At 40.4% G+C, this 15,603-nt stretch overlaps 1 protein-coding gene across 4 annotated transcripts in view; it reads right to left on the reverse strand.

Annotated features, from left to right (window-relative positions):
• Window positions 1-12,851, reverse strand: part of TNRC6A (trinucleotide repeat containing adaptor 6A) — a 98,090-nt gene extending 85,239 nt beyond the window's left edge. For 3 of the 4 annotated variants that reach the window (XM_081255413.1, XM_081255412.1, XM_081255411.1), the window contains exons 1-2: window positions 12,702-12,850; window positions 12,277-12,324 (exon numbers count right to left, since the gene is read on the reverse strand). In XM_081255413.1, coding sequence (XP_081111539.1) covers window positions 12,277-12,324; window positions 12,702-12,706 — 53 coding nt within the window. In that variant the 5' untranslated portion in view covers window positions 12,707-12,850. Of the gene's footprint in view, window positions 1-12,276; window positions 12,325-12,701 lie in introns of all 4 variants that reach the window. The other variant, XM_081255410.1, reaches the window with a different exon arrangement.
• Window positions 12,852-15,603: the final 2,752 nt, after the last annotated feature.

Here is a 15,603-nt window from a genome sequence, read left to right on the forward strand (position 1 = left end):
AATCTATGTTTGCAGCAACATAGGTCCACCCATGTTGCTGCAAATAGCATTATTTCATTCTTTTTTTATGGCTGCATATGTTAGGAAATAAATATTTAAGTTTTTAGGGGTAAAGGGACATCATGTCTCTAAGTTACTCTCAAATGGTTAGGAAAAAAACCAGTATGCATGTAAAAAGAGAATGAGAAAGCAAAGGTGGTTAAATATCACCATTTGAGGAACACAGATGGAGGCTATTCAGGAATTTTTTGTCTATCCTTGTAAAATTTCTCTCGGACTGAAATTATTTTCAAATAAAAATCACAGGTTGAGGATAGTGGTATTAGAATTTTAAAAGAACTGAAACCCCCCACCGTAGTAACAGGAGCACTGTACAGTTTACAAGGTGCTCTGAAGAGATCATCTATTTTGAACCCACAATGCCAAAACACAGAATTTATGTTATTCCCATTTGACACTAAGAGAAACCAAGGATTGGAAGCTCTAAGTGACCTGTACAGTATAAGACAATGGTAAAGGTTGACCCCAAATCTGGTTTGCTAAACTACTCTCCTAAATCTACTCCTCTTTTGAGGCTTAACAATTACTAGTTCCTTCATAATTCTTTCCAACTCATACAAAACTCACCCTTGACCTCTAATTAAACAATGCTCATTTTCTAATTATTTCAGATGTTAATCTCACTCTTCCAAATAGAACTAATTACTGTTCTGCGAACAAAAAGCAGTTCTACTTATATTAGTACTCCAATTTAATACCAATTCCTTCTTCCCTGCTGTTACTAACACTCTAACCCCATCCACCACCAAACATGCACTCTTTTCACTTTCTTCTACCCACATTCTACTTCTTTAAGGACCAGTTTAAATCCAATCTATTCAAACAAGCATTTCCTGGGCAGCACAGCATGAGGTTAAGAGCTCTGGCTCTGATCCCAAAGAGATGTGGGCTTAAATCTCAACTCCACTACCAACTTGTGTAAGCAACTTGTTTAATTTCTCTAACGCCTCCGTCTCCTCCTTTATAAGAGGTCTTAGACTGTACCTCCCTCAGAGGGTTGTTGTGAAGATTAAATTAGGTAATGCAGAGGAAGTGCTTAAGAGATGCACATAAGTGTACACTAAACATTAACTACAATAAACTAGGTACAAAATATGGCACTAAACTAACGTTAGGACACAAAAAAGATTGCGACCAAAGAAAGGAGAGCATACAGTAGAAAATGGAATTGACACACCTCTTAGAATGGCTGTCATCAAGAAGACAAGAGGTAACAAGTGTAACAAGTGTTGGCGAGGACATGGAGAAAAGGGAACCTTCGTGCACTGTTGGTGGGAATGTAAATTGCTGCAGCCACTATGGAAAACAGTATGGAGGTTCCTTAAAAAACTAAAAATACAACTGTTAATGGCCCAGCAATCCCACTTCTGGGAATATATCCAAGAGAAATGAAAACAGGATATCAAAAAGATATCTGCACTCCCATGTTTATTGCAGCATTATTCACAAGATATAGAAACAACCTAAGTGTCCATCAATGAATGAAGAAGGTGTTGTATACACATACAAAGGAATAATATTCAGCCTCGAGAAAGAAGAAAATTCTGCCATTTGCAACAACATGAACGAACCTTAAGGGCATTATGCTGAGTAAAATAAGTCAGACAGAGAAGGACAAATACTATATGATTATCACTTATATGTGGACTCTAAAAAACCTGAACTTGCAGTTACCAGGGGCTGGGGGATAGGAGAACTGAGGAGATGTTGTTAAATAGTACAAACCTGCAACTCCTGAAACTAAGGGGAATAAGTTCTGGAAATCTAATATACAGAATAGTGATTATAGTCAACAATACTATGTTATATGCTTCAAAGTTGCTCAGAGACTGGATTTTAAATGTTTTCACCACAAAAAAGAAATGATAATTACGTGACATGATAGAGGTGTTAGCTAATGCTTCAGTGGTAATCATATTGTAATACTGTAGACCCTTGAACAATGCAGGGGTTAGAGGCACTAACCACATGCAGTCAAAAATCTGCATATAACTTTACAGTTGGCCCTCCAAACCCACAGTTCCACATCTAACGATTCAACCAACCACAGATCATGTAGTACTGTAATATGTATTTAGTGGGAAAAAAAAAATCTACATATAAAAATCCACACAGTTCAAACCCATGTTGTTCAAGGGTAAACATGCATATAAATATTTCAAATCAGCAAGCTGTACACCTTAAACTTGCACAAAGTTAGATGTCAATTATATCTCAATAGAACACACACACATACACAGGCAATGCACTCACTGCTGGGGGGAAAAAGAAAATGGAATTGATTTTGTTAATCATACCTTAATAAAGTGGGAAAAAATTAAAAAGAAAAAATGGAACTGGATATATAAAAACAATTATTAATGCACAATGCAGAATGAGGTAGATGCCAAACCAAACAGCTCAAGACCCCAGATTCTAGATTCCAAACCAGACCATACCCAGTACCAAAAGACAAAGACATCACAAGAAAGGAAAACTACAGATCAATAACCCTTGTGACCAGACTCAAAAATCCTTAACAGAAGACTAATAAATCGAATCTAGCAACATATAATAAGGACTATATACCTTGCCCAAGAGGGATTTATCCCAGGAATGCAAAGTTGGTTTAACATATGAAAATCAATGTAATACAACATTAACAGAACAAAGGATAAACCAACGTGACCTCAACAGACACAGAAAAAGCATTTGACAAAATCCAACACCCTTTCATGACAAGACAAAAACATTCAAACTAGGAATAGAAGGAAACTTCCTTAATTTGATAAAGGCCATCTACAGAAAGCCCACAGTTCACATTATACTTAATGGTTAAGACTGAATGCTCTTCCTCTAAGATTAGAAACAAGACAAGGATGTTCACTCTTGCCATTCCTATTCAACATTTTACTATAGGTTCTAGTCAGGAAAATTAGGCAAGAAAAAGAAACAAAAGGCACCAAGATTGGAAAGGAAATTATAAAACTTATCTTTATTCACAGTTAATATGGTCCTATATATAGAAGTCTTAAGGAATACACACACACACACACACAACGGGTTCAGCACAGCTGCAGGATACAGGATCAACATACAAAAATCAATTGGCTAATGTGCTAAAACATGTATGAACCTTGAGAATATTATGCTAAGTGAAATAAGCCAGTCACAAAAGGACAAATATTAGGAGTGGTTCTAGGAACTACTCAAGAGGTTCCTGTAACAGTTAAATTCATAGAGACAGAAATTAGAATGGTGGTTCCCAAGGGTAAAGGGGAGGAGAGAATGGGGAGTTACTGTTTAATAGGTACAGAGTCTCAGTTTTGCAAGATGAAAAGAGTCACTGGTAGTGACAGTTGCACAACATTGTGAATGTGCTTAATTTCACTGAAATGTACACTCAAAAATGGTTAAGACAGCAAGTTGGCCATACCAAAATTTTAAATTTTTGTGCTTCAAAGGACATCAAGAAAGTGAAAAGGCAACCCGCAGAATAGGAGAAAATATTTGTAAATCATGTATCTAATAAAGGACTTGTATCTAGAACATATAAAGAGCTCTTACAACTCAACAATAAAAATAAAACCAAATGTAAAATGGGCAGAGGATGTGAATAGACATTTCTCCAAATCAAATACACAAATGGCCAGTAAGCACGTGAAAGGATGCTCAGCATTATCAGTCATTAGGGAAATGCAAATCAAAACCACAATAAGATACCACTTCACACCCACTAAAATGACTATAATCAAAGAGAACAATAACAAGTGTGGGTGAGGATGTGGAGAAAATGGAATACTCATACACCGCTGGTGGAATTGTAAAATGGGTGCAGCTGCTTTGGAAATAGTTTGGCAGCTCCTCAAAAAGTTAAACACAGAACTACCATATGCCCAGCAATTCCACCCCAAAGTACATACCCAAGAGAACTGAAAATGTACGTCCACACAAACACTTGCACACGAATGTTCACAGTATCATTATTCATAATAGCCCAAAAGTGAAAGCAACCTTAATGCCCATCAACTGATGAATGGATAAACAAAATGTGGTACAGCTACACAATGGAATATTTTTTGCCCATAAAAAGAATTAAGTACGTGCTACAACATGTATGAACTGTGAAAACATGCTAAGTGAAACAAGCAAGACAAAAGGCCACATATTATACGATTCTGTTTATATGAAATGTCCAGAATAGGCAAATCCATGCAGAGTATAGATTAGTGGTTGCCAGGGGATGGAGTGATGGGGAGTGATTGCTAACAGGTATGGGTTTTTTTTTTTGGGGGGGGGGGATAAAAAAAATGTTCTGGAATTAGGTAGTTGTGATGACTGCACAATTCTGTAAATATACTAAACCACTGAACCATGTACTTTAAAAGAGTGAACTTTATGGTATGTGAATTTAATCTCAATAAAGCTGTTAGAAAAAAAAATTGAGGGAGAAATTGAAGGAGACATTCAGAGAAGGAGGAACTGAGGACAGGGCAAAAGGTAGAAGGGATAAAGCTAAACAGATAAGCTCAGCACAGACAAGAGTTTGGGCTTCAATTCCAGAGTCACTAGGAAGGCAGCAGAGGTTTCTAAGAAATAGTGAGCGACAGGCTCAGAACTGTGGCTTGAGCATGATTAACTTGCAGCAGTGTAGAGAATGCACATTTTCTGTCCCTTTCTATTTTTACATGGTAAGATTCTCACTTATATGCCTCACATCACCTAGGGATTCACAAGAAGAATATTAAGTAAAACATATTTCTCTGACAGCCTTTGTGTGGTCAATTATCAAAGTAATGCTTAAAAATACATTTTAAATTAGTGCATATTTCACACCACACAGCACTATTTCCTTGTGTTTTAGGGGGATACTCCAAAAGAATAAGAGTAAGAAGGGACCCAAGTCAACAAAACACAGATGTCAAAATTATAAAAACATTCAATATCACTGCAACAAGCTGTTCAATAAATGCTGGCTGACTCAAAACCACTAGTAAGAATAGCAAAACAAGTGACTTGGTTTAATCTTGTTTGTTATTATACAAATCCAATCAATTGCTGTTTGCAGAAAATATCTTGTAAGGTTCAAAGTATAAAATTCCAAGTTTCAATCTGTTTTGAACATTCCATCTGAAACGGGAAGTCAGCTGAGTCATGGTCACACAACATACTACTGCCTAAAATTCAAAATGCTTTTCCCTAGTTACAAGAGTAGAAATGCTAGGATTTCTGCTTCATAACCAGCTCACACAGAGTATGCAATTCATTTTAAAAGTAAGACCACCTTAATGTGACATTTAAACTATACAGTTGGCCCTCCATATCCCGGGTTCCAAATCCACAGATTCAATCAACCAAGGATCAAAAAAAATTCCAGAAAGTTCCAAAAAGCATAACCTGAATTTGCCATACATGGGCAACTGTTCACATAACATTTACCTTGTATTTACAACTATTTACATAGTATTTACATTGTTATCAGTTATTATAAGTAAACTAAAGATGATTTAAAGTACACAGGAGAGGGCTTCCCCGGTGACGCAGTGGTTGGGAGTCTGCCTGCCAATGCAGGGGACGCGGGTTCGCGCCCTGGTCTGGGAAAATCCCACATGCCGAGGAGCGGCTGGGCCCGTGAGCCACAATTACTGAGCCTGCGCGTCTGGAGCCTGTGCTCTGCAACAAGAGAGGCTGCGATAGTGAGAGGCCTGCGCACCGCGATGAAGAGTGGCCCCCGCTTGCCACAACTAGAGAAAGCCCTCGCACAGAAACGAAGACCCAACACAGCCATAAATAAATAAATTAATTAAAAAATAAATAAATAAATAAATAAAGTACACAGGAGAATGTGTACAGGTTATATGCAAATACTATACCACTTTATATAAGGGATTCGAGCATCCTTGGATTTTGCTGTGGGCTGGGGTGTGGGTTCTGGAACCAATCCCCCTCAGATACTGAGGGACAACTGTATTTTCATGTTGTTGGTCTTTTGGGTTTGTTTTTTTTTTGAGAAACCATGCCTTAGTTGAATGTTACTTTCTCTCTTTTAAATCTTAAAATCTCCCTTTTACTGACATTATTCAGCTCCTCTAACATCCCCCCTATAACACAATGTTTCTTAATATTTGCAGAGCCATGAGCCTTTGAAATCTGATAAATGCTGAGGATCATCTTTTTTTTTTAAAAAAAAGCACACATTCAGTTTTTCAAACTACCTCATACCACCTGTGGTCCCTCTGTGGAATCCAGGATGAGAAACCCTGTTCTGGTGGCACAATGCCACTCTAACTTCATTGGGGTATTCTTTTGAAGAATGCATATCACAAGCCCAGTCCTATGTTTCATTTTCTTACCAGGGTTCAGTTTACTACTGGTGAAAGCCAAAAACACGCAACTTTTATGTCTAACAATAGAAGAGCTACCTTCAGAATAACCCTTCAAAAAACCTGCAATCATTATAGTTGGCCAATTTAAAAAAGACTTGTAATTATTGTAACCTCAACTATTTAAAATTATACCTCAGTTTCAACTAATTGTTTGACATATCCTAAAATGAAAGAAACACTGAGCTAGTGTAAAGGTAAAAGTACTGGGTAAACTTTTAGCTAATTTCCTTCAAAGGGGTCAGGGAGAGAGCCTGATGTGATGCACTGAGAACAAACACATCACCTATGTGATATTCCTGCCAAAAAGGTTCAACCTGAATCTAATCATACAGAAACAACCAGACAAATCCAAACTGAAGCCTGCAAAAACAACTAGACTGGACTATTCCAAAATGTCCATGTCATGAAAGGGGAAGAAATGCATAACGAACTGCTCCTGATGGAAGGAAATTACAGATGACTAAATGCAACCCTGGATTAAGGAACTGAGAGAAAAGAACAAACTACATTTTAAAAGATACTATTAGGGGTTTTCCTGGTGGCGCAATGGTTAAGAATCCGCCTGCCAATGCAGTGGACACGGGTTCGATCCCTGGTCCAGGAAGATCCCACATGCTGCAGAGCAACTAAGCCCGTGCGCCACAACTACTGAGCCCGTGTACCACAACTACTGAAGCCCGCGCACCTAGAGCCTGTGCTCCGCAACAAGAGAAGCCACCGTGATGAGAAGCCCGCGCTACGCAATGAAGAGTAGCCCCGCCTCGCCGCAACTAAAGAAAGCCTGCGCGCAACAACCAAGACCCAACGCAGCCAAAAATAAAATAAATTTTAAAAAATGTCCAAAAAAAAAGACATTAGGACAACTGGGAAAATTTGAATATGGACCAAATAGTACTGTAACAAAGTTAAACTTCCCCGACTGTGATAATTTGATTGCTGTTATGTAGAATGCCCTTGTTCTTGGGAGATACATGTTGTCTTATTTAGGGGTGAGAGGGCATGATAAAACAAATTTGGCAAAATATTAGTAACTGGGAAACCTAGGTGGAGATACAGGTGTTCACTGCACTATTCTTGGTACTGTGCTGAAGATTAGAATGATTTTTAAAATTTTTTTAATGAGAGGACATTTTCTCGATTCTGAGTGAGAGACGTCGTAAGTCAATCTGACAAGAATATATACAGCCATATCTATTTTAGTCTTTCCAATTATGGGCAATACTTCTGAGGTTGTCATAAAACAGAACTGTAAAGGACTGTATTTTATACTTGCACACTTACTTCAGATGCCAAAACTCACAAGACTTACAGAATGGTACCCAGATTTTTTAATGATGTTTATATTTAAAATTTCCAGAGGGTTGTTACACATTTTAAAATTAGGCTTACAGTTTGTGATTCATTTATTCTACCAATTGATATACCACATAGCTGCCAAATAAAGCTAGAAAGAAACCTACTAATATGAAATTGCTGGCCTACAAACTACATCACAGGAAAGCAACAGAAAAGCTTAACAAAATCAGAAGACGATTTTTTTTTTTTCCAGATAAAGTTTGGTGAATTCCAAGAGCAGGGTCCACCTTATCTAGGAAGACCTAATGCTCTGGTTTACTCCTGCTGTCCCTAGTCTTTTCTTATTTAGTATGTCCCAGGTAAAGGTGTCTCAGATAAAAACGTTCCAGTTTAGATGCTACTTTATATGGTATGTAGCATCTTTAACGACTTCTCTTAAATGATGACATTTAATGGTTGGTTTAGGGAGAAAAAAAAATCAGCATAACATGAAGCATGTAGTTCTACTTTAGACAACACACCCTACATTATAGTAAATTAGTAAAATGGTCACGAAATATATTCAGGGAATTGTTCTCACATTTTCAGAAAGAAAGGAGAAACCACAGTTATCTTTCTTCTATTGTGCAATATAAAATACTGCCTAGCTGTAAGAACCCTATAGTGAGAGTCAAAAGGCCTGTTTGAATCCCAGCTCTGTCACTTGTTAGAGACTATAACCTTGACCATAGCTTCCTCATCTGTAAAATGAAGGGATCAGAATATTGGCTGGGATCATGGTCCAGACCTAAATCTTCAATGATTCTATCACACTGGATATATATATATATATATATTTTTTTAAGATAGATAAGTTGAGTTACAAGAGATTTTTTACAACTATAAACTGTAACTTACCATCTTCTCTCTCCAAACTCCTATTTCTGTTCTCACATCTATTCTGTTCAGAGGCTGGGTCAATCTCCCATTCAGCCAAGATAGAGACCCTGTGTATTTACTCCTCTCACAACTAATCACAGACTAAGTAGCTGTCAAACCCCATATTCCACATCTTTAGTATCTCACACTCTCCCCTCTTTTCTGCTACCATTTTAATTCAGGTCTTCATCACACCTCTTGCCCAGATCACTAGTTATCATTTTTCTATCCTATCACCACCCCACCTAAAAGCACCTAGTAGCTTCCCACAATGTAAGATTTATGCAAAAAGTCCTCAACCTGATATTCAAGAAACTCTACACCTGCCCCCACCCTTATATGTCAATCCAACTGAACTACTTACTGCTATTTCAAATTTCCCTATACTTTCTGGATTTTGTGCCTTCATTTCTGCTGTTGTTCCTACATTGCCTTTTTCTCTGCCTTTAAAAACTGATTCCATTCTTTAAAATTTAGTTCCAATGGCGATCTCACAGATCTAGACATTATAGCTCTCCTGTGAATGCCCAGGATACCGACAAAAAGTGACAATTTCAATGGCCAACAGTAAATTAAGATAGTTTACCTCGTGTCAGCAACTAAACTTAGCTATTGTGCCAATTTTGTTTAACTGGCACGGGCTACCTGGCATGTTGTCTTGAGGGTTTGCAGTTTAGCAGAGGGAAAGGAGAATGGCAATATAACTTTGTCATTCATTCAGAGACTAGAGTTTCCAAACAGGGGGTCTATACAATGGGAATTTGGAGTTCCGTGGTATTAAAAGATATTTAACATTTAAAGATTTAACGTTAAAAATCCAAATGTTTGGGTTTCCCTGGTGGCGCAGTGGTTGAGAGTCCGCCTGCCAATGCAGGGGACGCGGGTTCGTGCCCTGGTCCTGGAGGATCCCACATGCCGTGGAGCGGCTGGGCCCGTGAGCCATGGCCGCTGAGCCTGTGTGTCTGGAGCCTGTGCTCCGCAGCAGGAGAGGCCACAACAGTGAGAGGCCCGCATACCGGAAAAAAAAAAAAAAAAATCCAAATGTTTGGTTATCTTCGTGAAACATTAAGACCTACAACAGTGTGGGTGACTTTGCCCTCCAGGGGACCTCTGGCGGTATCTGAAGACATTTTTGATTGTCACATCTGAGTATTTCTGGTAGATGCTGCTGAACATCCCACAATGCACAGGCCAGAATTCACAATAATAAATGATCTGGTCAAAATGTCAACAGTGCCCAGGGTGGGAAATTCTGATCTAGAAGTGTTGCTTGTATGTGTGGGTTGTGCCTCCCCAAAGATTTTTAAAATTTTTTCAAGGTGAAGAACCACGCCTCTTGTGAAGCAACACAATAAAGTCCAAAGCATACCAGTGGTGTGGCCTCCTGAAAGCTACTTAACCTCTTTGTGCATCAAAGTCTTCACCTATAAAACAGGAACAGTAAAAATACCTACCTCACAGTGTTCCAGGATCAGATGAGTCAATATAAGACCTTCAAAAAAGTGTGCCAGGCAGACAGAAAAAACATTCAATAAATTCAGCTACTTCCATTCTTCCCTTCCCTAGTGCCTAGTCTTCCATTTGGAACATATAAGATGCTCAAGAAATGTTTACTGAATGAATATAGGATAATGCCTTCCTGGGGAGAGCACAAATGGGTAAAGACGTACTCTCCTTACTTGTGAAAAAGGAAGCACAGAGCTAAGGATGGAGTTGAAAGGAAGCATTTACCCACCTAATCATCTCTCTCCCTCCTCAGGAAACTTTTAACCTTTAGGAAATGTTACCCTCTCACAGGGTCCTTAGTACACAGTGCCCTGTTGTTTTTCCTTTTCATTCTTTCTGACCAACTGAACAGCCTTAAGTATATGAATGGAATGGTATCTTCTTTTGACTCTTACATCATCTACCTTGTATTAGTTATTTATGTACCCATGACAGTCCTCCTCCTAGACTGCACATGCTCTCCGTGGCCAGGGACAACACTTGACTCCTTTTTATAAAACCCTAGGGACCTAACAGACCTTAGCAACTAGCTGGCCCAAGCCTCTTGTTTTATAGATTAGGAACAGAGAGGCTAAGTGATTTGCCAAGAGTCAAGGTCATACTGTAAGTGCCAAAGCTGGGATTCAGACCCTGATACATAGCTGATACAGAGACTCCAAGTTCTATCCAACTGTAATAGCATGTAAAAATTATACCTGTGGTAGAGACAATTTTTAATTTATAGTCCCAGAAAACCTCCATAGGAATTACACTGATATAGTTACCTGACAAAGCAAAAACAGAAAGAGAAACAGACTGATACCTCCAAGCTCCTTTCTGAAATTACACCTTAAAAATTCAACCTGTTTTATTTAACGGTTTCATATCTTAACATTTCTTTAATAGCTTTTGACAAAACTTATTTAAATATCCAACAGTTATTTAGTCAGTGACATCGGGTTTAATTTCCTTTAAATGATCCTGTAATTATTTTGAATAACAGAAAATCTCTTATTTGGTAAGACGATGACGTCCATCCTTCACCGACTGAACAGATTCTTTAATGATCACTTTAACAAATTAATACCTATAAAACTCAAAAGACTAGCAGTTTGAAATGATGCTATATGCTGAAAAATATTCACATGATTTGAACTGTGAATGTTAATTAAGAACCTCAACACAAACATAAAACTTACAATCACCAAGCACAAACTACACTAAGACCTGAGACAGAGAAATTTTATTTTATTCTGTTCAAGTGAAAGAAAGCTGCTCACTGATTAGGTTAATCTAGAAGTTTCTCTGAGTGTCCCAATACGATGCAAAAGAAAACGGCGAATAAGAAAGGAAAAGACTGTAAGACAGAAAATGAATGTGAAAAAGAGTTAAATACGGTGCAATGCCCTGATGCTTAAGCAATTACAGCTCAATAAAGCTCAACATTTCCATAAAGCCATCGTTTAAAAAACCCAAAAAACCCCTTTGTGGTGATGATTTAAATTACCAGGGCAAAAGCACTCAGGTCCAAGAGGAATGAGAACCACTTACTGGGAACAGATTTTTAATTATTTTACCAGCTGATAAAAAGAGCACACAGCGAACGCAGATATAAATATATTTTCAAAAGAAAACAAAACGCAGTTTATGCTTGGTAAAGTTCAAGGGCAAAACTGCTTCCAGTGCAACAGAATCCGCCTGACTGCAATGTGTTGAAAAAAAAAATGCGAACACATAGGATCTTTTTATAAAGGCAACAATTTGAGTTACAAAGTAATAACGGGGAAGCCAAAACAGTTTGACAGCCCGCCATAAGGGCCGCCTCAATCATGAGTCACACAATGCCTGCAACCATTTACAATAGTAATTAATGCACAAGTCCCCTAATTAAATTCTAAAAGGGTGAGAATGCTTTAACTAAGTTTACAAGAATTGCTTTTCGCTGTCCCCCCCCCGCAAAGAAAGGAACACACGCGTAATTACGCATCTCCCCGCAATCCCTCCATCCAGTATTCCCTCCGGCCTCTTCTCCGTGTCTGCTCCCTGCGTGCGAAAGAAAATGACACCGGGTAACTTCTAAACCCAGCAAGGGCGAGCCAGAGTGGAAATACAAGATTAATAGGTCGAGAGGCGGTAAGCTCGCCCATCTTACCTGCTAAGATTTCTTTCTACGTCTTTGGTAGCTTTAGCTTCCAATTCTCTGGAACAGAAAAGAAAAAGGGAGAGAGAGAGAGAGATGCGCATGAAAACGGAGCTGCTGCGGCAGAGGCTCGCGCCGGGGCCGGATGGGGAGGGGGAGGGGAGCCCGGGGGGGCTCACAAAGCTGCGGGCTGCAACCCCGACTGCGGTCAGGCGGCGCGGGCGAGCTGCAGCCCCCGGCCTGGCCCCAGCCGTGCAGCGCGGCCCCTCCGGGCCTCCCGTCCGGCCTCCGCAGCAGCGCAGCCGGTTTCCCTCACGCCGAGGCCCGAGGTCTCGGGGACGCCCGGCGCCGCCGCTGCAGCCCGCAGTTGCGGGCCCTGCGGCAGCGCCCGAGGCTCCTCCCGCCCGGAGGGAGGCCCCCGCCCCCGCCCCACTCACCTCATGTGTGTAAAGTGCACGAGCAAGTGGGGCGCGGCGAGTGAGGCTCGCGAGCCTCAAGCCCTCCGTAGCGCCGCGGGGAGAAGCCCGAGCCGCTGCACCAGCGCCATTTTCTACACCGACCCGCTGCCGCCGCCGCCGCCGCCACCACCACCGCCGCCGCTGCAGGCCCCAAACCGGAAGTGAATGCCCCACTCGGCAACCCCTTCCGGGGGTGCCGCGGCCACCGGCCTCAAGATGGAGGCCGTAGCAACTATAGCCGCAGACGGGGTAGGCCCTTGGCAACCGCCCCGGCGCGGCGCGGCCGCCGGCTGGACATCCCTGGGGGAGATGGGGGTGGGTCACAGCCTCCGAGGCGCCCAGCACAGCGGCAGGGGCCCCGCCGAACTCCGAGCCCAGGCTTTCTTGGCACGGCCGCCTCGGATTCTGACTTGAGTCCCTCTCCTCCTTCTTTGCTGCGACACAAGTTTCCTTCCCTGCTGCCCGGCCCCTCCCCCACCAAAACACAGCAGAAAAAAAAAAAAAAAATCGCCTAAACCGCAAATTCTACCCCAGCCGCAGCATGATGATTCCGCGCTGCTTTTGAAATCCGCCACTTCTAATTATTTTTGACCTTGGGCCAATTATTTAACCTCTCTGCTTCTCTATTTCCTCCTCAGATAAGAATGCATACCTGAGGATGACAGTGAGGTTTAAAAGCGATTTTTATCCTTCGAATTTTGCAGACCATTTGACTCAGCAATTCCACTTGCATGAACTTCTGTTCAAAAAATCCTAGAAAGCTACAGATAATGTCACCATCGTGATATTAAGTCCTGCGTTGATGGTGGTGAAAAATTGTGAACGGCCAAAATGTCCAACATTACGACGTGGCTTTAAAAACTGAACTCCTGTAAATAGTGCTGCAATGAACTTTGTGGTAAATGTCTCTTTTTGAATTATGGTTTTCTCAGGGTATATGCCTAGTAGTGGGATTGCTGGGTCATAGGATAATTCTATTTTTAGTTTTTTAAGGAACCTCCATAGTGTTCTCCATAGTGGTTGTTCATTGCAGTTTACAATAGCCAGGACATGGAACCAACCTAAATGTCCATCAACAGATGAATGGATAAAGAAGATGTGGCACATATATACAATGGAATATTACTCAGCCTTAAAAAGAAACAAAATTGAGTTATTTGTAGTGAGGTGGATGGACCTAGAGCCTGTCATACAGAGTAAGTCAGAAAGCGAAAAACAAATACCGTATGCTAACGCATATATATGGAATCTTAAAAAAAAAAATGGTACTGATGAACCTAGTTCAGAATTAAAGAGGTAGACATAGAAAATGGACGTGAGGACATGGGGTGGGAGGGCGAAGCTGAGGCGAAGTGAGAGTAGCATCGACATATATACACGACCGAATGTGAAATAGTTGGCTCTGGGGAGCAGCAGCATAGCACAGGGAGATCGGCTCTTCGCTTTGCCATGACCTAGAAGGGTGGGATAAAGAGGATGGGAGAGAGGCTCAAGAGGGAGGGGATATGGGGACATGTGTATGCATATGGCTGATTTGCTTTGTTGGGCAACAGAAACTAGCACAGTATTGTGAAGCAATTATACTCCAGTAAAGATCTATTAAAAAAAAACGGAACTACTGCATGCGTTAGGATAATATAAAAATGCTGGAGAGGAAGAATAATGGCACAGCGGAAAATGGTTACAATAGACTAAGTAAAAAAGCAAGTTCCTAAGTAGCTCACACTGTGAAAGCATGTAGATACAGTAAGATACTTATATATGAAGACAGTAAGATACATATGTGTACATAAAGTAAAAATATATACCTACATGTAGATACAAGATACATACCTATGGGTAGATACAGCAATATACATACCTGTATATACAGTAAGATACATATATTCGTGTGCGTATGTGTGTATTCTTTCCATTCTCTCAAAACGCTTTCTCTTTTTTTTTCTTTTTGGCTGCACTGGATCTTCGTAGCTGCACAGGCTTTCTCTAGTTGCTGAGAGCGGGGGCTACTCTTCGTTACCGTGCGCAGGCTTCTCATTGTGGTAGCTTCTCTTGTTGCAGAGCACGGGCTCTAGTCACATGAGCTTCAGTAGTTGTGGCACGCAGGCTCAGTAGTTGTGGCGTATGGGCTTTGTTGCTCTGCGGCATGTGGGATCTTCCCGGACCAGTGCTCAAACCCGTGTCCCCTGCATTGGCAGGCGGATTCTTAACGACTGCGCCACCAGGGAAGTCCCTCACAACGCTTTCTCCCCCCTAATCTAAAGATGATTCCAACTCTGTGCTTGCAATCCATTCCTTCTCAGGAACCTCACTTTACGGATCATCCCATTTTCCTCTTTCTACTGCTTTGATCCTTTCATTGCCTTAAAACATGCCCAAATCTCTCCCATTAAAAAGAAACAAAACCTCCCTTGACTGCCCAGTTCCTGTCCTCTGTCAGGGAGATGTGTAATAAGTTAATGTATAAGGGAATGAATGGATGCACAGAAAGTCCTAAAGCATATGTACCAAAATGTTAACTGATGATATAGTTAAGTTTTTAGTTTCCTTCTCTTAATGTATCTGGCTTTTTTTTCATTTTTATACAATGAGCATGTAAAAAAAAATTTTTTTAATCTGGTTTGCAAAATGTAAAATGTAGGGGGCACCAAATAAATGCTAGTGACTTTCCTTTTCTTGCCATATCCCTAAGTTCGATTCATCCATGCATATATTTGGGTTTGTTTTCTTTTATTGTTCTTTCTACTTAAAGCATTAAAAATTATATTACAGCATTTCTTTAGGAGTTAAAAAAATGAACATGTATATATAGAACAGTATGCTTTCATACCAGGTTTATGAATAGTTTTCCACAAGAGCATAAAGCAATGTAATATTTATC

Source organism: Mesoplodon bidens (assembly GCF_964165515.1).
Source record: "Mesoplodon bidens genome assembly, chromosome: 15".
NCBI classification, from domain to species: Eukaryota; Metazoa; Chordata; class Mammalia; order Artiodactyla; family Ziphiidae; genus Mesoplodon; species Mesoplodon bidens.